The sequence below is a fragment of the Orcinus orca genome, chromosome X (assembly GCF_937001465.1).
Source record: "Orcinus orca chromosome X, mOrcOrc1.1, whole genome shotgun sequence".
NCBI classification, from domain to species: Eukaryota; Metazoa; Chordata; class Mammalia; order Artiodactyla; family Delphinidae; genus Orcinus; species Orcinus orca.
This window is the reverse complement of record NC_064580.1, coordinates 116671555-116694445: the sequence shown is the minus strand read 5'-3', so window position 1 is coordinate 116694445 and position 22891 is coordinate 116671555. Positions and strand designations below refer to the sequence as shown.

Here is a 22891-nt window from a genome sequence, read left to right as displayed (position 1 = left end):
GAATAGGACGAGGGAGGAGTCAAGGGTCACTGCCTAACAAATGCAATGAGAGATGGCCTTCTGTAAGAGTCCCCTTTCTCTTCAAGGGGCGGCAGGAAGGGAGAGGAGGGGCAGGTCAGAGACAGCAGGGAGAAATCCAGAGGCCAGGTGGCAGTAAGGAAGCCCCGCCCCCGGATCCGGCCCCGCCTCCGACTCCACCTCTTCTCCCTCTTCCCACCCACCCCGCAACCGCAGCTCATCCTCCAGGGCGGAGAGAGGTGGCATTTGAGTCCTCCGGTATCCCAGCAGGCAGTGCAGCCTAGAGATGCTGACAAAGGACTGGAGGGAGCAGTCGCAGCTGCTTTCCGAGGAACCGGTGTTGCCGAGGTGAGAGTCCCCCACCGTCCCGTCACCCACTTCCTCCGACTTCGGGAAGACGTGGAAGTTGCGTTGCCAAGAGACCCCGCGGAAAGAATGAGCTGTACCTAAACCCCGAGCTTGGCTCTGTGACTGACAGCCGGGCTCCGTGGCGCCGGGACGCGGGTGGGAGGTGGGGGGAAGGCAGATGGAGTCCTTTCTGCCCCATCTCTGACTGTCAGTTGCCCCGCCGCCCGCGGATCTCCGCCCCCGGATGGGGCTGGCGCGTGTGTGTTTCGCTTTTGCCCGGGCGGAGGCAGCTGGCTCTGGATCCTCCCGGTGCCTGCCCGACAGAGTTCGGTTGCCCCGGGGATGCGACTCCAGGGACAACTCTTTGGCGGATGTTTCGAGGAGGGCTGGGGGAGGGAGGTCGACATCCCTGTTCGGGATGACACTGTCCTCGTCCTTCCTCCAGTCCAGCCGGTCCCCGCGGCGAGCAATTGGAAGGAAATCGGCGGGGCTGGAGCGAGGCGTCCCGGGATGGCTGGAGGGCAATGAAAGCGGGGTGGAAAGGCTGGGAGTGAGAGCAAACGCCTTCTTGAAATGATTGGCGGGGGATGTAAGGGGTACGTGGCCTGTGTCTTCCCCCTTCCTGGACCTCCGCACGGATCCTGATGGTTGCACCAGCTGCTGGGCTGTAAACAGGCTCACATGACCGGTTTCACATGGAGCCGGCCGGTGTGGGGACGAGGGCTGGAAAGGCTGGGCCCCAGCCTGGTGGAGCTGAAGTCCTAGGATGGATCGTTTGATACTCCCTCCTCAGCCTTCCAGCCCTTCGTCAGTGCTCTGTGGTGTCCCCTCTGGGTAAAGTAACTGACATCTGTCCTCTCCGGATTGAAGTAGCATTTCTGCCCCAGTAGACTCAAAAAGACCTCACTTCGGGGAGCGAGAGGGAAAATGTTAAGTGAAAAAGGTCCCGGATTTTTTTTTTACCTTTGAGGGAACTAAGAGAAGGACGGAAACCTGAAACATTGGGTCCTTTGGATCTTGCCTAAAAAGCAGTCCTGTACTTTTGGAATGCATTGTGTTCTTAATGTGAATTCCAGACAAAAAGGGGAAAATCTACTTCTTCAGGCAGGGCGCACATGGGATTTAATATATTCTTGATGGTGAAAATCTTGTCCACTTGTTTCCTCTAAGTGCTGGGAAGTCTCTGCCGAGAAAATATCATATACAGGATATTAAATAGGGAGTGGACACCAACTTTTAGATTACACGTATATTTGGTTATAAAGCAGTGGGAAGTTTGGAAAACAGGAAACGGGGCCAAATGTGCCTTTCAAGTTGTTCACGTCTACATATCCAAACAGGATTCGAGATTAAACTAGATTCTGAAGCATTTCTAGAACTCTCAAAATAAGAGGTTTACTCAAATACCAGGATATTTGAAAATTTGGAATTCCCTTTATTTGGATTTCCTTTATTTATAGAATATAATTAAATGTAATGGACAATATTCAGTACCGAGTTACCATGTTATAGGCAAAGATAGAAAATAGAACAACTAGTTTATAACATAATGCATGTTTCTCCCCTTAAATTGTTCATGCACATTTTCTTCCTAAATTTTTTATTTTCAATTTTTTTTCTCATGGACCTTTTACATATAAGTCCAATTTCTGAAAAGCAGAAAACAAGAAACTGCAAGAAAAGCTTCCCAGTCTCTAATAGCCCAATGAAGTAATTTGTTATTCTTTTTCTGATTTTAAAAAGTTTAAGACGGAAAATAATTTAAAATCTTGTCTGAAACTTAGATTATTAGTGTTCTGAATCTTGTTTTGCCACCTTGTAGCATTCTGGAGAATCTTGCCCTACAATAAATAGATTAAGTGATTTACTCTTTGAGGCCCTCCATTTCCTCATGTGTAATATGAAAGTTTTGTTTTAATCTCCAGAGCCCCTAATAGCTCTCAGATTCCATAAAGTGGTGCAGTTTTTGATTGGGCACTATTCTTGGATAAAATAAGCTGGTCAAATAAGGCAAGATGTTGGTATCAACTAAAAGGAACATGCAGCAAGTAACAAGAAGTACCCAGAATCCTAATAGAAATAGGAACTGCATTCTGCAAAATTCTTATTAGGTAAATTAACCGTATAGGTTGACCTGTACCTGTCTCTCCTCTCTATCAGGGAATTGAAGATTGCCTCCGCTAAACATTATAAATAACAGTTCCATCTGACTTTCTTGATCTTCAGGGCATAGTACAAAGTCTGATTCTTTCACTCATTCCAACTTCTTCCTGAATTAAGTGGGCTATGTGATCAGTGATGAAATTTGAATAAAAAGACAGCTCTAGCAGGGTCTCACCTTGACAGTACCTTGATGAGATCACCAGAACCAGTATCTGGTTTTCAGCCTTTCAGGGTTCAAAATTACATTTTGCCAGCACATCTAGAAACTATCAGTCAGTCTCAGGGATTGATCCATACTAACCAAACTCACAAGAGATTTCTATGTTAATATGAATACCAGTTTATTAATAAAGGGAGACGTAGAACTGCCAAGCAGACCAGAGATTCATGTACAAGCCAGGGCACCCTTTGGTCTTGACGCTGTGGGAACACATAGAAATTGCTCTTGACCTCCCCTTTTTTCTAGGGTCTGTGTGGACCACTTCTTAAAACACTTAGTAGCTGATACAGTTGACAAAATTATAGCTTGCTTTTATATAAAAACCATTTTGGTTATACATTTGTGTGGATATACCCTAGTCACCTGATGGAACTTGAGCCACCTGAAAGACATCTCTGAAATCTGTTTCCTCTCCATTCCTCCTGCCTTAGTGTAGGCCCTCATCTCTCCATGCCACATTCATTCAATATTTATTTATTTTTTTACTGTAACTACTTTGGGGTCAGGCCCTTTGCTTGACTAGTCAATGGCAACCAGTTTCCTACTTCAGATCATATCCAGTCAATTCCCTGCTTCAAATCCTTCCGAGGTTTCCCTTGGCCTGCAGCAGTGCTTCTCAAAGCATAGAGTGCATCAGAATCATTTGCAGGGCTTATTAAAACACAGATGGCTGGGCCCCAACCCCAGAATTTCTGATTCAGTAGGTCTGGGGGAGACCCAAGAATCTGCATTTCTAGCAAGTTTCCAGGTGAAGCTGCTGCTGCTAGTCTGGTACGACATTTTGAGAAACACTCTCAAACTTGGCTTACAAGATTTTCACCATCTGCCTCCAGCTTACCTTTCCAGCCTTCTTTCTTGCCGCTCCCCCATACGTGCTATTTTTTAACCATAAGCAATGCCAAAGCTCATTTTAAGAGTCCCTTTCATGCCTCCACACATACTCTTCCTTGGAATTCACCCCCGTCTCCCTCCACTCCTACTGCAAACCCCTATTTAAGGCAGACTGTCACTTTCTTTATGCTCCCAGAGCGTTTTGTATCTATCAGCATTTTAACATTTGTCACATCTTATCCTAATTACTATGTATATCCGTTTTTCCTGCTAGACTCATTTTGGAGGGCTGAGACCATGATTTCATCTTTTCTCCATATTCTTTAGCACAGTGCCTGGTATATAATAAGTGCTCAGTAAATGTTTGTTGAAATAATTTGTGATTCTATAACTTCTGAGAGTGCTCTATGTAGCAACATATGTATTTCATATAATGAGTTAATATAGATTTTGAGAATTGCACATACATCATGAAATAACTGAAGACATTGGGATAGTATAAAACAAGGGTTGGAAAGAACTAGTTTGAAAGAAATGTTTTAAAAAAGGCATTATTGGAGAGCATCCTTATTTCTTTTATTTCTTTATTTATTGGTCACGCTGCGTGGCATGCGGGATCTTAGTTCCCCAACCAGGTATTAAACCCATGTCCCCTGCTGTAGAAGCTCAGAGCCCTAACCACTGGACTGCCAGGGATGCCCCATCCTTATTTCTTTTAAACCTTAAAAGGTACACTACTTAAGTTTTACATCTTAAATATGTAATAGCCTAGCACTACATATCATTTGTAGCAGTCAATCTCATTAGTAAGATATCAAATGATACAAAAACCCCTCGAAATTGTATAAAAACAAAATTGCCTAATATTGAGCAGTGAACCATTTAAAAATATAGCGTGAACATTAGAACATCGCTTGTGAAAGAGCCGATTTTAGGAACAGACCAGCCATTAAAAAGCCTCATAGACGATACTGGAAACTCAGAGATGAGGAGAGCTGACTTTATGAAATGGGAAGGAAAGAGAGGTTTTAATACCAGTGAGAGTAAAGCAAAAGAACATATTGCTCTTCACTGTTTACTATCCAGTTGGCCGTTGGCAAGGACTGCACCAAGTATGGAGGAAAGAGATAGCCCCTGTGCCCAGATAAAAGGGAGCTGGGCCTGAAGGTGGAGCTGGGAACCCTAATCAGTAAACACAAGAGCCAGGCACAGGTAGTAAGTAGCTGGTGCACTGTAGCCAAGCAGATGGGTCCCTAGTGTCAGCGAGAGGCTGTACTTCAAATCATCCTTAACTGTTTCAAACTTTGAACTACTTCGGTACAAGAATCCCCAAGGATCACTTATTTCATTTTTCTTGCAGGCTCCTCTCCCCCAGATAAGGGCGGGGCGGGGGTGGGGGGCAAATGACTATATGGTTTGCAAGGGGTTTCTATGCTCTTTAAGTCTCCAGGTTTTGAATCTTTGGGGATAAAAGATCTCGAAACTCCCCTGTTTATCTCAGAGCCTTATCTTTCCCTTCCTCTGGTCCATCCAAAGTGAGGAAGACAGAGAAAATAATCACACTTGGGGTATTGGTCTCTCTGGACTGATGGTGGAAAGTGTGGGATTTCAGTGTGTTGAGGCTTTTTTTTTTTGGTGGGAGAGTAGTTTGCAGACTGGTCACAAGGTGGTGTGCACACATAAGGTTTTCGCTCAGATTTCATTCATGTTTGCATTTCTGTGCTTTGGGATCAGAGGAAAAGGATGAGGCAGTCTCCTGTACCACCAGCTCGCAGCGGTTCTGTCTCCCTGTAAAGTCAGGGGTATGTCAGAGCCTCAGATTTCTAAACCCTGCTGGCCCAGTTGGGCATGGGGAGGCAGTGGAGATGAAGAGAGGGAAATGGGAGGGAGGGAGGAGGGGAGAGGCAGCTGGGAGTGTCGATGCTCTCCGTTCTCTTACTGCAGCCCATGGCAATCAGCCACCATAGAGTTACTGTTCCTCTAATTGGGATGGGTTGCCTGTCTTTTGTGGATGAAGCGTGTTCAGCTATGGGGAAGGGGAATGTTCCTTGATGCAGGAGACATTTATTAGTGGATACCTGTAGGTTAACTGCTAAGTTCAGTATCTTCCAAGTGCCTAACGCTGAGCTTGAGTCTTTGGATGCAAAAAAACAAAACAAACAAAACAAAACAAACAAAAACCCCACAGAAAAACAATACGGCATTATGACTGAAATCTGGGGAGTCACAATTAGTCCACACAAAACAAATGTCAATGTATTCACTCTATCCAGTAAGTACATTAAAAAATAATGTAATAAAATTAGTGAAATGCTTGTAGATCAGAGCAGTAGCAGAAGGCCATAAAGAGGGGACATTTGTACTAGGCTTTGAAGAATATGTAAAATTTTGGTGTCCAGAGAGGAAGAATAAAATAAACCTTGGTTATTATCGCCCTAATGAATAGTTACTGACAGCCATAGCTCTGCTTTCACAATCAGGAAAAGAAAGTGTGCGCAACTTAGTAAGTGAAATTGTCTCTCAGTTTTTTTTCTTGATAAAACTGAAAAGGAAACACATGCATCAAGACTTGAATTTTGGATCATCCTTTGAGAACTCTTCTCTTCTGGAAAAGCAGGGGAATTTCCTAGAGATGAGGGCATGTGTTGCCATCAGCATTAGGGAAGCAGGGTTTTTGAACTGAGACGCAGAGGAGATGATTATTGTATAGGGAAGTGCGACTCTGGAGACCAGAGTTCTGCCACCAATATCCTGTGCAACCTTGGGTAAGACCCTTAACCATCCTGGGCCTGTTTTCCTTGTTGGTAAAATAAGAAGGGTTAGGAGCTGACATCCTTTGACTCTGTGTGTGCTTGACTTTTGGAAAGCAACCTTATTAACTGATTCACAGTGAGGTTTTACCGGCTTAGTGTATAATCTCTCCCCAGAATTTTTGCACTCTATCATTTTGCAATATTGACTAGAGCAAAGAGAAAGTGTTAGTCTCCGGAAAACCATCAATTAAAGGCAGGTATCATGCTCCATCATGTTTGTTGGCAGAGTCTGTAATATTGCACTGGTGACCTAGTGCTAATTTCTCCCTAATCTCCTCTGGTTGGAGTTTGGGAGGCAATTTATATCTTAGCCAAGATAAGTGAGAAATGGGAACACAAATTCGAAAAGAGATAGTAAACTGCTCAAAAATGATTCAGCACTTTTAAGATGGTGACTAGGGGACAGACAGCCTATTCACAATTCATGGGAAAATATCCACCTCATAAAGAGAAAGCTTCAAAATTCAAAAATAAGAATTTCTACTAAGCCATCATTTAAAGCGAGTAAAATTTCTACTCTGACCTATGCCAACTAACTTCCTGAGGTTAGAAGCAAGAGTTTAGCACTTGTTCTGTGTGTTTAATTTTGACTCCCCAGCCAGATTTATAAACCATCTCATACTCCTTTGTAAGAAAGTGTTACATTTTCCTAAGTTTTCAAGTCATCTTAAATAAATCTTGGTTCTTCCCATTGTAATGAGTTTCTGTTGCATATAAAATTATTTTAAATAATTAAAAAATAATTCTATTTAACACATAGTTTAAGGTTTTCAATGTTATTAAAAGATCATAAATGGAAAATGCAATCAACAGATTTTTCACATATTGTTTCTAAATTCCTTCTTATGTTTCAAAACTGGCACCTTTTTGGAACTTCCCTGGCGGTCCAGTGGTTAACACTCTGTGCTTCCACTGCAGGGGGCATGGGTTCGACCCCTGGTCAGGGAACTAAGATCCTGCATGCCATGTGGCACAGCCAAAAAAATAAAATAAAAATAAAAGTTAAAAAAGACCTGAGACCCTTTTCAAATTAGCCTCTAGTAGAGTTGTTGTTTGAGTCAACTTTTTTTTTTTTTTTTAGTTTTGAATTAGGTCTTCATGGGGTTCAGAACTCAAAAGATTTAAAAGGGTATCAGGAGAAAACTCCCCTCTCACCCCGGTCCCCAGCCATTCAGTTTGTCTTTCCAGGGGCAGCCCTGGCTGTCCTTCCAAAGATATTTTACCCATACCCAAGAAAATAGGTTTACATAGTCTTTTATCTTCCTTTTCTACACAAATGGTAGCATACCCTACTCTCTGCATCGCACCTTGCTTTTCTCACTTAATACTGCATTTGAAGATCAGTCCATATCCACACCACACAAAGAGCTTCCTCTTTCTTCTTGACAGAGAGCTGGTATCCCAACGAATGGCTATATCGTACTTTACTTAATGAATCCCCTATTAATGGCCAGTTGGGCCGTTTCCAATCTTTTGCTATTGACAACAACTAGCTCTTACTGCATGCCACGCTTCATTCTATGTGCCTCACATAAATTATTTTGTTAATCCTCAGTGCTGCAAAAAAAAAAAAAAAAAGCCCTGTCACATATATGATTTCACACAAGGGGAATATTTATGCCTGAGAAATTCCTAGAAGTAGAATGTCTAGATCTGAGGGTTAGGTGCATTCAATTTTGGCAGGTATAGTGGTTGTACCAACTTATATTTATATCCCCGCCAGCAATGTAAGAACATGCCTGATTGCTCCCACCATGTACTATCAAATTTTTGATTTTTGCCAATCTGACAGGTAAAAACATGTATTTCAAGTATAGCTTTAGTTTGTATTTCTCTTGTGAGTGAGCTTACACATCCTTTTGTAAGTTTAAAAACGATTTGTATGTCCTTTTCTATAAAATATTATAGTGTTTGCTCATTTTTATATTGAGTTGTCTTTTTTTAATGATTTGGAGGTCCTCTATATATAGTAGGGCAGTTAGACATTGCCTATGATATGATTGAAAATGTTTTTTTGGCTTTACTTATAAAACTTTTTGCCATGCAGAACTTTAAAAGTTTTTATATAGTTGAATTTACTAATAGTTTTTGGTTCCTGGTTGTTAGAAAGCCTAAGATTATTAAAAAGATTTTCCATGATTTCTAGTGCTTTTATGCTTTTGGTTTTTTTATACATTTAAAGCTTTGATCCATTTGGAATTTACCATAATAAAATTCTGGAATTTTATAAGGAGTGAGGGATAAACTCAGTTGTGTTTCTAGATGGATACCTGGTTTTATCAACATTTATTGACTGAACTATCTTCCATGAATTAGAGATGCCACCTTTTTAAAAAAAATCTTTTTTAAATTTATTTTTGGCTGCGTTGGGTCTTCGTTGCTGCGCACGAGCTTTCTCTAGTTGTGGCGAGCGGGGGCTACTCGTCGGTGCAGTGCGTGGGCTTCTCATTGCAGTGGCTTCTCTCGTTGCGGAGCACGGGCTCTAGGTGCGCGGGCTTCAGTAGTTGCGGCACGTGGGCTCAGTAGTTGTGGCTCACGGGGTCTAGAGCGCAGGCTCAGTAGTTGTGGAGCACGGGCTTAGCTGCTCCGCGACATGTGGGATCTTCCCAGACCAGGGATCAAACCCGTGTCCCCTGTACTGGCAGGCGGATTTTCAACCACTGTGCCACCAGGGAAGCCTGAGATGTCACCTTTTATCATAAGCTAAATTCTCACTCTAACTGAGTTTTAGAATAAGATGTTGAATATTATTTAGTGATGCCAAATTTGGATGTTCTATTCCTGGCAGCCAAGCTTACTAAGAAAGTAATTGTAGAGCTTATCATTTTCTATTGAAAAAAATAACATGCCAAACTTCTGAGAGGACATTATCCAAATAGAAATATGTATGGCTCTTAGGAAAGAAAAGAAATTCATGGCAAATAAAAACTCAGAATTAAAATGATTTAATCAGATGCTTTTTAGAATAACCTTAGTTTTATTTGATTGAAATGGCCAGTTAGTTTGGTATAGTGGAAAGAATACTGGACTAGGAGAGGCCTGTTGGCATTTTTTTATCTACCTTGGTCTCTTCCTAATTTAGTAATGACAACAAATACTTAGAACAGCGCCTTGCCTATAACAAATGCTAAAGGCTTTACATAGATCAGTTCATTCAGTATATGTAATTAATAAAGAATTTGTAATCTGTTGTGAATTAAACAAATATAAAATATCATTACTAATAAATATGTCTATAGGTGCTTTCAGCTTAGTCATAAAAACCCAAAAAACAAAAAACAACCTAACACTGTTATGGGCTACATGCATGCTATAAAGTATACAAAGAGAAAGTGGAACCTGGGGCAGCCTGTGGATGATGACCTTACCAGGGTTCTCCCTTACCTTCACATTCCTGTGTCTTCCCGTATGCTGATCCCCAGGTCTCAATGCCCTCCCTACCTACTTCCCCCAACACAGAAGCTCGTAACCTTCTTTTCTTTAAGGGCCACCCCAAATGTTGTCTCCTGGCCTCTCTTCCAGGTAGAATTATTCATGCAGTCTTCTAATTCCCTAGCGCTTTGTATACGACGGTATGCATTATAATAAAGGTAGCTTAAATATTTATTTTGTCTCCTCAATTATACTTGAGTTTCTGGAGGGCAGAGTTTCTGGAGGGCAGGGCCTGTGCATTATTCATTTTTGTATCTCTGTGCAGCTCTTGACATAGTTCCTGGCCTATAATGTTCAGCTGAGAGAAAAGAATAAAAATTTGCATACATGATTATACAGTATCCTATTTGATAAAAGTGGGCAAGGCCTCAATCAGAATCTGAGCCCCGATAGCTGGTAAAAACCAAACGATGGGGCTTCCCTGGTGGTGCAGTGATTGAGAGTCCGCCTGCCGAGGCAGGGGACACGGGTTCGTGCCCCGGTCCGGGAAGATCCCACATGCCGCGGAGCGGCTGGGCCCGTGAGCCATGGCCGATGAGCCTGCGCGTCCGGAGCCTGTGCTCTGCAATGGGAGAGGCCACAGCAGTGAGAGGCCCGCGAACAGCAGTGAGAGGCCCGCGAACCGCAAAGAAAACAAAACAAACAAACAAAAAAACGCCAAACAATGGTACAGCAGAAACTAACACAACATTGCAAAGCAGTCATAACACAATAATAATAATAAAAAACAACCAAACTATGTGATCATTCGTTATATTTCTCTCTGAGTGTATGAGAACCTGAGTGCAAAGTATTAAATGGATTTTGGCCTACTGTATTTTATAGGTGTGATCTACAGGGTGAAAATCAGACATTTTCTGTGACTGTATGTTTTAGCTTTCTCATTTTATTTTAAAAAGCCACACTTAGGGCGCTAGCTAAATAAGAATGTTGTTGATCAAAATTAGATTAGGAGACAAATACAGAAACATTACTTATCACACAGGCTACAACTCTCTGGAACATATTCAACAACCCCAGAAGGAATCCAAAAAGGTCTCTGAAGTTGGAAGAAAATAGCTCTCATGAAGTCTGTGTACTTGATGTAGGAGGGGAGGCACCGTGCCACTTGCATGCCAAGGCCTGCTTACTGACTTTGAATTTTCATGGAAAACTCCAAGGACTGCTTAGCAAGTTTGGATATGCGTATTCTTTTCAAGACATTTTTCCTTGTCTTGGGTTTTGGTAGAAAAAACGATTAAGAGAACTCTTCCACCCATGCTGCCAGAAGGCACTAACTAAAGCATTGTTGAAATAAATGTTAAAAAAGTGAGTCTCGTGTTTTTCCTTTGTAAATCATGGAAGCTTACTTTGTTTTATTTATTTTTTTCATCTTTAAGAATTCTGATTGGCTCACATAAAATCAGTTGTGACAAAACTTTTTTTTTAAATCTGAGGTTTTAAATGAGTGACATCCTTTTGATCTCACCTTTTTGAGGGTGATTAATTTTAAGTAGGAAGCCTTCTTTATCATAGGTTGATATCCTGAATGTGAAAGGAGCAAGTGTAAGTTTCTTTGCATAGTTTGGTAGAAGCTGTATAAGTAAGCCAAGCGGAAGAGTCAAAAGGCATGTTTAAATGATTTCTGGACTGTTATAATGCATGCTAACCATGCGAGTCAGAGCTGGCTCATGATTACAGGTATCACTCAGTTTGCTTTTTCTCTTCTCTTTCCAGATTGCCAAAATGCTTTGGAGTTTTTAACTGATTTTAAGAAAAGCCCCAAATAGATTTGAGACTGTAAAAACTGAAGCCGCAGCAAGGGGGATTCAGTGCCAATGCATCAACAAAAAAGGCAGCCAGAGTTAGTGGAAGGAAATCTTCCTGTCTTTGTGTTTCCCACAGAGCTGCTATTTTATGCAGATGACCAGTCAACACATAAGCAAGTGTTGACGCTGTATAATCCCTATGAGTTTGCCTTAAAGTTCAAAGGTGAGTCTCCTAGGTGTATTTTCTGGATTTTAACTACTCCCTACTAATTTTTGACTTGTAGAAACTAATTTTTTAAAAAACACTAATGGCCATTGTGACTTTTTCTTTCAGTTTTGTGTACTACTCCAAATAAGTATGTTGTCGCTGACGCTGCAGGTGCAGTAAAGCCTCAGTGTTGTGTGGATATGTAAGTCACAACCACTTCCTGGTAACATGTTTTCAGTGTGTTAATATTTATGTGTTTAACTTGGAAAAGATCTTTTCTTGAAGCTGCTCCCACATAGGCCTTCATTATATTTTGAATTTTTGCTGAGAGTTTGTCCCGCAACATACTTTTTAAGAAGTTTCTAAGAAAGTCTAAACAGGTTGGCCAAATAATAATTCATTATGTTGGAGCTGATGTGTGTGTTAATATTTCCACGAACACTTCCTCATTGTTGTGCTTTTATTCATAGCAGGGAGATTTATGGAGGCAAAGTTCTAACTTATTCCTTTAAATTTCTCTAGCTATAAGAGGGAATTTAGCCCTCTTTGGAACATCTTGCTGTTATAGTGTCATTTGTGGAACTAATAATACTATGCTCTCAGAACAATGGTCATATAAATTCATCTGAAATGATTCAGCTAATAAAACTGAAAGTTAGTCTATACAAACAGGAAGCGAGTGTATAACTACTCATCTGTAAGAGGTTATCTGAGCTCTTCCAGATAACTTCATCTTAGAGTGTCAGATAAATGATTGTTTGTTCAAGCTGTTCATATTTAATTTTCACTTTAGAACTAGTGGTGACCAGATGGATCCAATGACCAGCCCTTAATTTAAGCTACCAAGTAAACTGTATTTGTTTAAATCTTCCGTTGAGAATGAGAAGCAGAAGTCTTTTCTCTTGCATACATTTTCATCATCTCAGAGCCATAAAATGATGTATCTTTGAGGACGTGTTTTTGCACATTTCTTTTGATTTTCGTTCAGTACGTAATAAGCACGGACTATTGCAAAGAAATATAGTCTCTTGCCTAATCAATGTTTTATCTTTGACTCAGTTGTTCTGTGTTCTCTATTAAGAATGAAGTAAAATAAATGGCACTGCAGATAACTTGCATAGAATTTATAGTACTTTATATACTCTTTTCAGAGAAATACAGAAATGCATTGTAAGCCTTCTGTTGCATTGGTCTTACTGTGTTACCTACTTATTCAATTGCTTATTTTTGCCTTTGTGCATGGACTTCAATTTTAAGTGTAGGGTGAGGTTCGTTATTTTGTTACTTGAACAATAAATAAGTGGCAATAGGAATTTATGAGACTTTTGTGGGGAAGAATATCCTGTTTAGTGAATATTGCTGTACACAGATAGCCAGGAAAAAAATGTCATTGCTAAAAGGAATTTTCTTTACCTATCATTCTTTTACTTTTCTTTACTTATTATTCTGAAGATGACTCTTATTCATCAAATATTTCAGAATTACCCATTTCTTTTTGGGTTGTACTGTGATTTTTTTTTAAAGTATCACTAGCAAATTTCTGTATTTGAGTATTTGGTTATAGTCAGTTAATATGTATGAAATTTCTTGCTGAATTCTGCTTGACAGGCCCCCAGAAACCTAAACAGCATTTGTTCTTTTTTAATGTTTCCAGTGTGATTCGTCATAGAGATGTTCGATCCTGTCACTATGGTGTAATAGACAAATTCCGTCTCCAAGTTTCCGAGCAAAGCCAGAGGAAGGCTTTAGGAAGGAAAGAGGTCGTGGCTACTCTTCTCCCGTCGGCAAAAGAACAACAAAAGGAAGAAGAGGAAAAAAGAATAAAGGAACATTTAACTGAAAGTTTATTTTTTGAGCAGTCATTTCAACCAGGTAGTCTGGATTGTTTTTAAAGCCCTTTTGAGGTCTTACACATTTCTTACTTTAAGAGAATCAGGGAGCAAAGAATAATTACTAGAACAATAACCTGCCGCTCTAAACCTAGTCGACTACTTCAAAAGTGAATGAAGAGATCAGGTACCTAGAATCGAACAAGAGGCCTAGAGCTGGCCTTTCAGCGGAGAGAAGAGCTCCCGCTAGATGAGGTTATAAGGAGAGGGCAGTCGTTGCCAGAGCCTTTTCAATCTATAAAACCTGAGACTGCAGGCCCTGTGCTTTATAATGCTAGCACAATTTGGCAATTCTATACTTTTGTTTCAGTGACTTTCCTATATCCTTTCTCATTTAATTAATTCGAAGAAGGAGAGAGATTGTGTTTGGCAATAGGCCAAGTTTGGTGCACTGTTCATATTATTTTGAAAAAAAATCTCATTAAAGTTGAAGTTAATTAAACTAAGTAGATTATAATATCCCCTGTGGGCTATTAATTGAATCCCTCTCCATTCCTCATTTCCTTCCAGCTTAGATATTCAGGAGTGTTATGATATATTCTTTCAACATCGACACGATCCTCATAGTCAACTCTTGGACGTCATTCCGCCTCCCTCTGAACTTCTCATTATCTCCCTCCAACCCTATTATAAGGGGAGGAAGATAAAATTTTCCATAGAAAAGCATGGAAACTTTTTGACCGTGATATATGAATGTGATAACAGCTGTCCTTGAAATTGCAACATTATATATGAGGGATTAAAAACCATCTAGTTGTCATTACATTAATTCATAGATCCCTATCAGTTTGTTCATCTTAGAACGTTTATCTCGACAAGACAGGGAGTAATGCCCCTTTGATTTACTGGAGCCAAGTGTCTTCTCATTCCGTGCAAGGAGTGCCCAGATTCTCTGGTGATACCAAGACTAGGAACTAGGTAGTAACTAGTAGATTGTTTTCTTCTCAGCAACTATTATTAACCGACAGGACCAGTTTTTCATGTTTCGAAGCTGAAAGAGAATCTCTGTCAAATGTCACTTTGATGTCCAATCAATACTGTGAAGTTGACTTATAAATAGATATGAAATGCAAGATTCCTCTTTTAAAATGCCTCCTGTAGAACAAGAAAGGCCATTTGAGCATTTGGTTTTGGGTGTTAATTTTATAATTTAAAGTAAAGTGGTCGTTACAGATCATTTTGGTATTTAACAGACTGATTTAATGCTGAAGAATAATAAGGGTTAAAAGTTTACTGTTTCATATATATATATATATATATATATATATATATTTTATTTTTAAATTGTTAGAATTCAAGCGAAAATCATCCTAAAATACAAATGTGTATTAATTGAGCATTTTATTATTTTATTTTTATAACGAACCTTTGTATCTGAAGTACATTAGAGAATTCTTCTAATGGTAAAATTGGAGTAGGTAGATGAATAGAATAGGTGATATTGGCATAGCACATGGTGGTCTCTGTTTTGGGGAAAAAAAAAACCACCACACACCTCTCTAAGCCATCCTGGTCAGGAAGCTCAAGGAAAGCAGACACCTTATTTGTCTTGTTCATCAAGTTCATCACTTGTTCAGCACAGTGCCTGGCATACAGTAGTTACACAGGAAATATGTGCGCGGGCCTCACTAGGAAGGCTGGACTTCTCAGCTGGTAGGGGCAGCTGGGTTGGTTTTCTTTGTCTTACAAGGTTTCCACGGCTGCTGCTGTCTAGAGCAAGGGCGGCAGCACACAGTAGAGCTCCCCGCTCCCCGCAGGTACCACAAGATTGTGAGGGTCTCTCTGTGAGTTTAGCTGGAAAAATCGTTGGCGGCTGTATCGTGAAAGATTTGGATTTTAAAATGTGGTGAAAGGCAGTACAAATGAGAAATTTCTTCTCAAGTTATGTATTATATAAAGAGACATATAGTAGTAACAAATTTAAAAAAGTAACCAGCACCTATAATCCCACACACTTGACAGATCTGCTTACATGTGTTCCGTGTTGCTTTCTAGACCTCGTCTATGTGCATAAATACAATTATATATTCTTTTTTTAACAGAAAAAAATATATATGTATATATTCTTTTTTTTTCATTTAACAGAAATTGAAGAGAAACCCACAAAGCATACTTTCAGAAAATACCAAAGCCCAGGTCATTAAAAAGTTATTTTAAAAAGATTCAGCTGAATCTTAGAGGGTTCGTCTTAATTACATTATTAATGAACTGCTGTGTCTATGCCAGGTTTGAGCCAGTGCTCTCTGGCTTAAGAAAACTACGTTCTTTATTATGGTTTATAATAATAAAGAATTGAAAATGACCTAAAAGTCATTTAGGGGATTGATTAAATTACGAATATTCATAAGATGGAATGTCAGGCAGACATTTACAAGGATTTGATAGAATGGTAGATAGTTATATATGGACATAGAAAGAGGTTCAAATATATATTCCAAGTGAGAGAAAAAAAGTTATAGAACAGTATGTATAGTATGGTCTCATTTAAGTAAAAAAATCATTTTACATGTTTATATGGGCATTTATAAAATCTGAAAGGATCTATACCAAGCTGTTAACAGTGTTATCTCTAGGAGGATGGGATTACAGAGGAACCTTTATGTTTTCTATATCTCTAAAATTTTTACAACCCTGTAGTATCAGAAAAACTTTCCACTTTGAAAAATGTCAAGCATTTATGTGAATGTTTTTAGAATTTCTCTAAATAGTAAAAATTCCTTGAAATAATCTTTACTGTGGGTTTGCATTGAACAGTGTAGTCGTGATAAATATTTTCCTTGAAAACTTACCTTTGCAACAAATATAAATATAAAGTACTACATTCGTTAGCAAAAGATAGACTTGTTTTTAGGCATTTATGCTATTGTTTCATCTCAAGCAATAATCACTATAAAATTTGAATTTGTTTTCACCTATCTGTCTTTGGTGAGGCTCAATTAAACTTCACACAACAGCTATGGTATTAATAATTTAGAAAAGCTGCATCTAATAATAAAATGAACAGCATTATTTCATTAATAAAACACAAAGATTGTGTTGCTGTTGGCTATTCCTTTTAATGAAAGGAAGGGTAGTGGGAAAAGCCGTAAGACAGAAAATGCTGGTGGGTTTCTTAAAAATATGGGTATGAATATTGTACACATACAACCAGAACTGTAGAATAGCAGGCCAATAATAAATATTTTTAAATTTTATTTTATTGCGGTAAGAATACAACAAGATATCTGCTCTTTTAACAAATGTTCCTGTACAATATAATATTGGTAACTATAGGCACAATGCCGTACAGCTGATCTCTAGAACTTATTCATCTTGTATAATTGAGATTTTTATGCCCATTGATTAGCAACCCAGCCCTTGGCAACCACCATTCTGCTCTCTGATTCTATGACTTTGACTATTTTAGATTCCTCATATAAACGGAATCATGCAGTATTTGTCCTTCTGTGATGGATTTATTTCATTTAGAATAATATTTGCCTGACATTGTTTCTGCTGCTTTCTTACTTCTATGCTATAAATGGGGGTAGAGTGGAGGGCAAGAATTTTCATAGGCAGCTTTAATAACATTAAAGTAGAACGTTTTGCCGCCTTAACACCTTCAGAAATGATAGCAGGATGCTGCAGGTATTAGGACCAAACCTGTCTCGAGACCTACCAAAGATACTCCCAGAAGGTAGTGGAGCTCTACTGCAGTGGGCTCCAAAATGGAGTACACACAAGCAGTGCATTGGGGGTATGGGAAGAAAATGCCAGAACTTCAATTTCTATCTATTTTTAGCCCATTCTCTGCACAGATAATACATGCTTGAACACTTTCTACGAATTCCGGTGGGGTAGTGGGGAAAGGATGATGACCACTGTTCTCTTCAGTAGGAACTCACTACCTCACATTCCATCCTGTAATGGGCTTCCAGATAAGTCCAACAGATCAGGCCCCACGAAATGGGAATGATGGGGAAAGAATCAGAGAAGTTAGGCAAAACCAGAATCCTGGTGAGTGGTGGCCAGTCCGTGTGAATGAACTTTTGTCTTAAGTTGTTTTTAGAAGCAAGCTCAGGGGGCTTCCCTGGTGGCGCAGAGGTTGAGAGTTCGCCTGCCAATGCAGGGGACACGGGTTCGTGCCCGGGTCTGGGAAGATCCCACATGCCGCGGAGCGGCTGGGCCCGTGAGCCATGGCCGCTGAGCCTGCGTGTCCGGAGCCTGTGCTCCGGAACGGGCGAGGCCACAACAGTGAGAGGCCCGTGTACCGCAAAAAAAAAATAATAATAATAAATAGAAGCGAGCTTAGGGATTTTTATCTTTTTACAGAAAACAGAACTGTCTCCTCAGGACCTAGTTTACTAACTGTCTTCCTGGGAGTGGTGTGTATTGCAGCTCTGATGCTTCCCACGCTGGGGGATGTGGAATCGCTGGTGCCTCTCTACCTCCACTTAAGTGTCAATCAAAAATTAGTGGCTGCTTATATCTTAGGTAAGTGTTTTAAAGGTGCATTGGGGCATATGTGTAGGTAATTTATTTTCTTGAAAAGAATAATACATTGTTCTTCTATTTATTCCATTCTTTCTTCAAAAAATCTCTTCTGGACTAAACTGTGTCCTAAATACCTGCAAAATACATTTGTAAAAACATGAGAATTATGGAAACACTCACATTAAACTTCAGTAAGCCAAGGATTCCTAACCTGAATCAAGGCCCAGAATCTCTAAATGGCTTGCCTGAGGTGTACTGATTACAGTTGATTCCCTTTTTAAAAAAGTTATTTAAAATTTTAATACAGTTTTTAAAGGTTACTTTCCATTTACAGTTATTACAAAATATTGGCTCTATTCCCTGTGTTGTACGATACATCCTTGAGCCTGTCTTACACCCAATAGTTTGTACTTCCCATTGCTCCACGCCTATTCTGTCCCTCCCTGTGTAGGCAGTTTGTATGGCCTGGAGGTGGTAGTGGCGGTCTTTATGTGTGTGTAGGATGATGGTGGTGGCTTGATTTTTTTTTTTAAGAAAAACAGATTGCTTCAAAAGCACGTTGAGATAAAGTGCATTTTAAGATTTAATTGTTGCCTCACATTTAGTTCTTTTCAGCTTGTTTATCTAGTACCTAATACTGTATTTTTCAGTTATTTTCCTTTTGCTGATTTACAGTGGTATAAAACATGTATAAAATGTAAAATGCATACATTCCATGATACAGCATTTTTACTTCTAGGAATTGATCTTAAGGAAACATACAAAGCGCATACAGTGATAAAGATGAACAGGGAAGCCTTGTTTAATGTTGTGACCCTTTCTCTTTAAACCAGTTCCCTTGTTTCCTGTTGAATCATTCTTTCAGTCATCCTGGCTTGAAACCTTATAGTTAATTAGTTCAAATGAACAAACATTCATTCAGTACCTACCATGTGTCAAGGATTAGGGTTCTGGTGATGAATGACTCTCCTCATCGTCTCCTCTCACCTCTTCTGAGGTGCCAACTCTTTTCAGTATTCTCTCTCAGAATTCCTTGGTGTGCTCCCTTTTATAAAATTTCCAAATTGTCTTCTAAGTTGTCTCCGACTTCTGTCTGTGTCCCTCCTATTCCTATTCCTCCCCTTTACCCCCATTATCTCCCCCCGCAAATCATCCATCACATTACTGTCAGGTTGATTTCCATTCTGTGTTGATTTCACCACCACCACTCCCTACTCAACAACCTTCAGTGATTCCCCATAATCCGTAGAATGAAGTATAACTCCATAGTTCGGCACTGAAGACTCCACACTCTGAGCCCTCTCTGAGTTACTCTTGTCTAGCTGCTTCCCTATGTAACTTCTTGATTAGAGTGCGTTAGATTATTTATTGATCCCCACAAAGCTCATCTGTAGCCCCGGTCCTACCTCCATGCCCTTGCTCTTGCCATTCGCTCACCTGAAGTGCCTGCCCATCATACTGTTCTATATCTTTCCTGTCCATCTTTTAGGCTTACTTTAGCTTGACCTTTTGGGGCATCTTCTCTGACTGCTCCAGTCCTATGTGATTATTTTCCTTCTCTGTACTTTGTCACTCACTTTTTAAAAACCTCTCATTTAGGACTGAGGATATTCTTATATTATTAAATTTTTTTATGGTTTTATGTATGGAGTCTCTTCAAAAGAAACAGGCTAAGCAGAAATACTATGCTTCTGTCTCTTTGTGGCCCTAGGGCCCTGGGATACAAACAGGCTTGCATTGTTTTTGTTGATGAAATTAGCAGGCTTTACTGACACTTTAAAATGCCATGTCTGCTATTATTATAGTTGTCTGACTGGATAAAACGAGAGATATATTTGATGGTTAAAAAATTAGCTACGGCTAATTTAGTGATTGCATTAAATCTATCCAATGACTGCCTATTGCTGTAAATTGGATTTCTTCTGTATAGTATCAGCTAAATTCAAGTTGATTTTGAGTTCTTGGTAGAGTGCCTGCCTATGTGCTGTGTTTTATTTGCTCACTGAGGTGCAAACAATTATTTATTGAATGGAAGGTTTTGTAAAATGCATGTCCTTAACTGTTCTCCAATTTTTTCTTTCAGGTCTTATCACAATGGCTATACTTAGAACATGAGCAAGGAATTCACTTGACTTCTGAAGTAGATTTATCTTGAAAATATGAATGTGGACTGCCTTTTATCTTTATTTCACCCCATTAACATGCTACAAACTATTGATTGATTTACAATCATTGCAAATGTATAATATATATTTTAAATTCCTCTATAATTTTATTCCAAGGACTCCAGCACATTATGTTACAGACAGCAAGGAAGCTTCTGAGTGACACTTAGGAAATTTTTTGAAGAAATTCTTTTTATATCTAAGCCGACCGTGCAAAAGACTTTAATTAAGACATTTGTTATTTTCTCATCTTTTTTCTAATTCACTTTGATTGTTGAGGTCATGTATCCTTCAAAGTTAAAGGCCTAAAAGAGCAAACTGACCAGCCTGAAAATGAAATTATATTTATTTCCTAGCCACGAACATCAATGTTACTATATAAATTATGCCTTGTCCTCTATCATTATATACAGGCGCCATGGTGTTTCTAAAAATAAGAGTTTTACAGTTAATGTGTAGAAGGTAAAAAAATGAAAAAGCATAAAGTACTGAGGGATCATGTTTATCTTAGGGTCTCACAGAAGACAGGACATATTTAATTCATCTGGTGAACTACAGCATAGGTTGTGGTCCAGCCACCAAGAAGCAGGGTGACCATTCTGTTTGGTCTAAGAATTCTGAAGGAAGGTAGGCATAATGCTTTATGCTAATAGGAGGAAAAATCACTTTATCTTTTCTCCCCAGCCCTTTGCCTGACTGTAAGCTACTGGCCCAGATGGGGACTACCAATGCCAGGTGTTTTATGTGGAGATGATTTTTCACCTTTAAACTCTAAGCCAAGTACAAAAACTCCTTAATATCTGTGTCTATTTTTTATCAGTCACTGAGACATTTTTTAAGTTTGTATTTATTATTAAAACAACTTTACCAAAAAAAGTCCCCAAAGCACAACTATGTACATTTCTTTATAGCCTCTTCTGATCTCTAACATATATATGCAGTTTTAACTGTTATTGTTATAGTATCTGATCTTTTGACTTAGGATTTTTATCTGAGAGCACAATGCATTGAGTCTCTTGAAAATCATCTTCCAGATCTTTTTACAGAATGAACTTATGCACTGCTACTGTAGTATTCTTAAGGAATATATGTAAACACGAGATGTATGCCTGAGGTTGGGTTTTGCAGGAAACAGTACTTTGCTTCTAAAGTAAAAGCTTTTACGTATACTCTTTCATAGAAAATCCTCATTGTTTAACCATTTGGGGAGCATAAATCATTAAATGGATCATGTCTGTATGTTGTGTAATGACTAAAAAGCACATAAATGTAATCTATTTTGAACTTTGTAAAAAAAATCCCTTGTGTTTGAAGGTTATCCTTCTTTCTCTGTCCATCTCAAGTCGCGTGTGTGTGTGCACGTGCGTGTGTGTGCGTGCGCGCGTGTGTGTGCGTGTGTGCGTGTGCAGGTGCACGCACGTGTGTGTGCATGTGATAACACATTGTAAAGAACAGAAATTACTTTAAAAAAATAAAAGAAAATGGAGACCTAAGTTTCACAACGATTGACACATTTTGTTTCGGTATATCTCTGAGGAACTCAAAGTCTCCTGTTTCCCAAAGCTGTCTCCTATTCCTGTGAGTTAAATAAGCAAAAATAAGAAGTGAAATATGTGAGCTAAAATGTCTTAAGTTTTTAAATTTACCAAAGGAGTTAATTTGTTTTTACAGTTTTTGAATAGGTAACAGTTACGTGCTTCAAAAATCAAAAACTGTAAAAAGGTATACAGTGAAAAATCTCTCCTCACCATCCCTGTTCACCCCGTTCCCTGTCCACACAGCTCCTTACAAGTGACCACTTTTTTTTTTTTTTTTTTTTTTTTTTGCGGTACGCGGGCCTCTCACTGCTGTGGCCTCTCCCGTTGCGGAGCACAGGCTCCGGATGCGCAGGCTCAGCGGCCATGGCTCACGGGCCCAGCCGCTCCGCGGCATGTGGGATCTTCCCGGACCGGGGCACGAACCCGTGTCCCCTGCATCGCCAGGCGGACTCTCAACCACTGCGCCACCAGGGAAGCCCACAAGTGACCACTTTTATGAGTTTATATATACTTCGTTTGTTTCTCCAAATATATATTCTTATTTTAATGCTTTTATATATAAATGGTAACATGTTCTACATACTGTACTGCACCTAGCTTTTTTCTACTTAGCGCTATATCCAGGAAGAACTTTCTATATCAGTAAAGAGTATCCTCCTTCTTATTACAGCTGCATAATATTTTGCATGGCTTATAGCATAATTCATTTTACCAGTTCCTGACTAGTTCTACCAGTAACGCATGAGAGTGCTTTCCACAGTCTCATTAGCTATGTGTTCTGCCTATCTGATAGCTGAGAAATGGTATATCCGTGTAGTTTTAATTTTTATTAACTTAAAAGTGAGGTTGACCATCTTTTCATAGAGCTTATTCACATCTTTGGTCCCACACCCCCTGCTTTCTGGTGGGTGGGTGGTTTTTTTCCTTATTGGCTGTAGGAACTCTTTGTGATATGAGTTGCAAATATTTCCTTTCAGTTTATCATTTTTCTTTGACTTTGTTTATGGTGTCTTTACCATTGCAAAACTTATTCTGGAGTCGTTGA

General features: G+C 39.5%; 1 protein-coding gene across 1 annotated transcript; it reads left to right on the top strand.

The window, feature by feature from the left end:
- Positions 1–229: 229 nt before the first annotated feature.
- On the top strand, positions 230–21187 carry MOSPD1 (motile sperm domain containing 1). Its single transcript, XM_004285485.3, has 6 exons — positions 230–366; positions 11542–11796; positions 11908–11983; positions 13436–13653; positions 17982–18143; positions 20227–21187. Exons 2-6 carry the CDS (start codon positions 11643–11645, stop codon positions 20256–20258), a joined length of 642 nt encoding a protein of 213 aa, XP_004285533.1. The 5' UTR covers positions 230–366; positions 11542–11642; the 3' UTR covers positions 20259–21187.
- The last annotated feature ends 1704 nt before the right edge of the window (positions 21188–22891 follow it).

Bases quoted from the DNA above. Each gene is read 5' to 3' on its own strand.
- MOSPD1 (XM_004285485.3), top strand. From the start codon at position 11,643: ATGCATCAACAAAAAAGGCAGCCAGAGTTAGTGGAAGGAAATCTTCCT. The intron at 11,984-13,435 runs GTAAGTCACAAC...TAATGTTTCCAG, and splicing joins CCTCAGTGTTGTGTGGATAT to TGTGATTCGTCATAGAGATG. The intron at 18,144-20,226 runs GTAAGTGTTTTA...TTTTTCTTTCAG, and splicing joins AGTGGCTGCTTATATCTTAG to GTCTTATCACAATGGCTATA.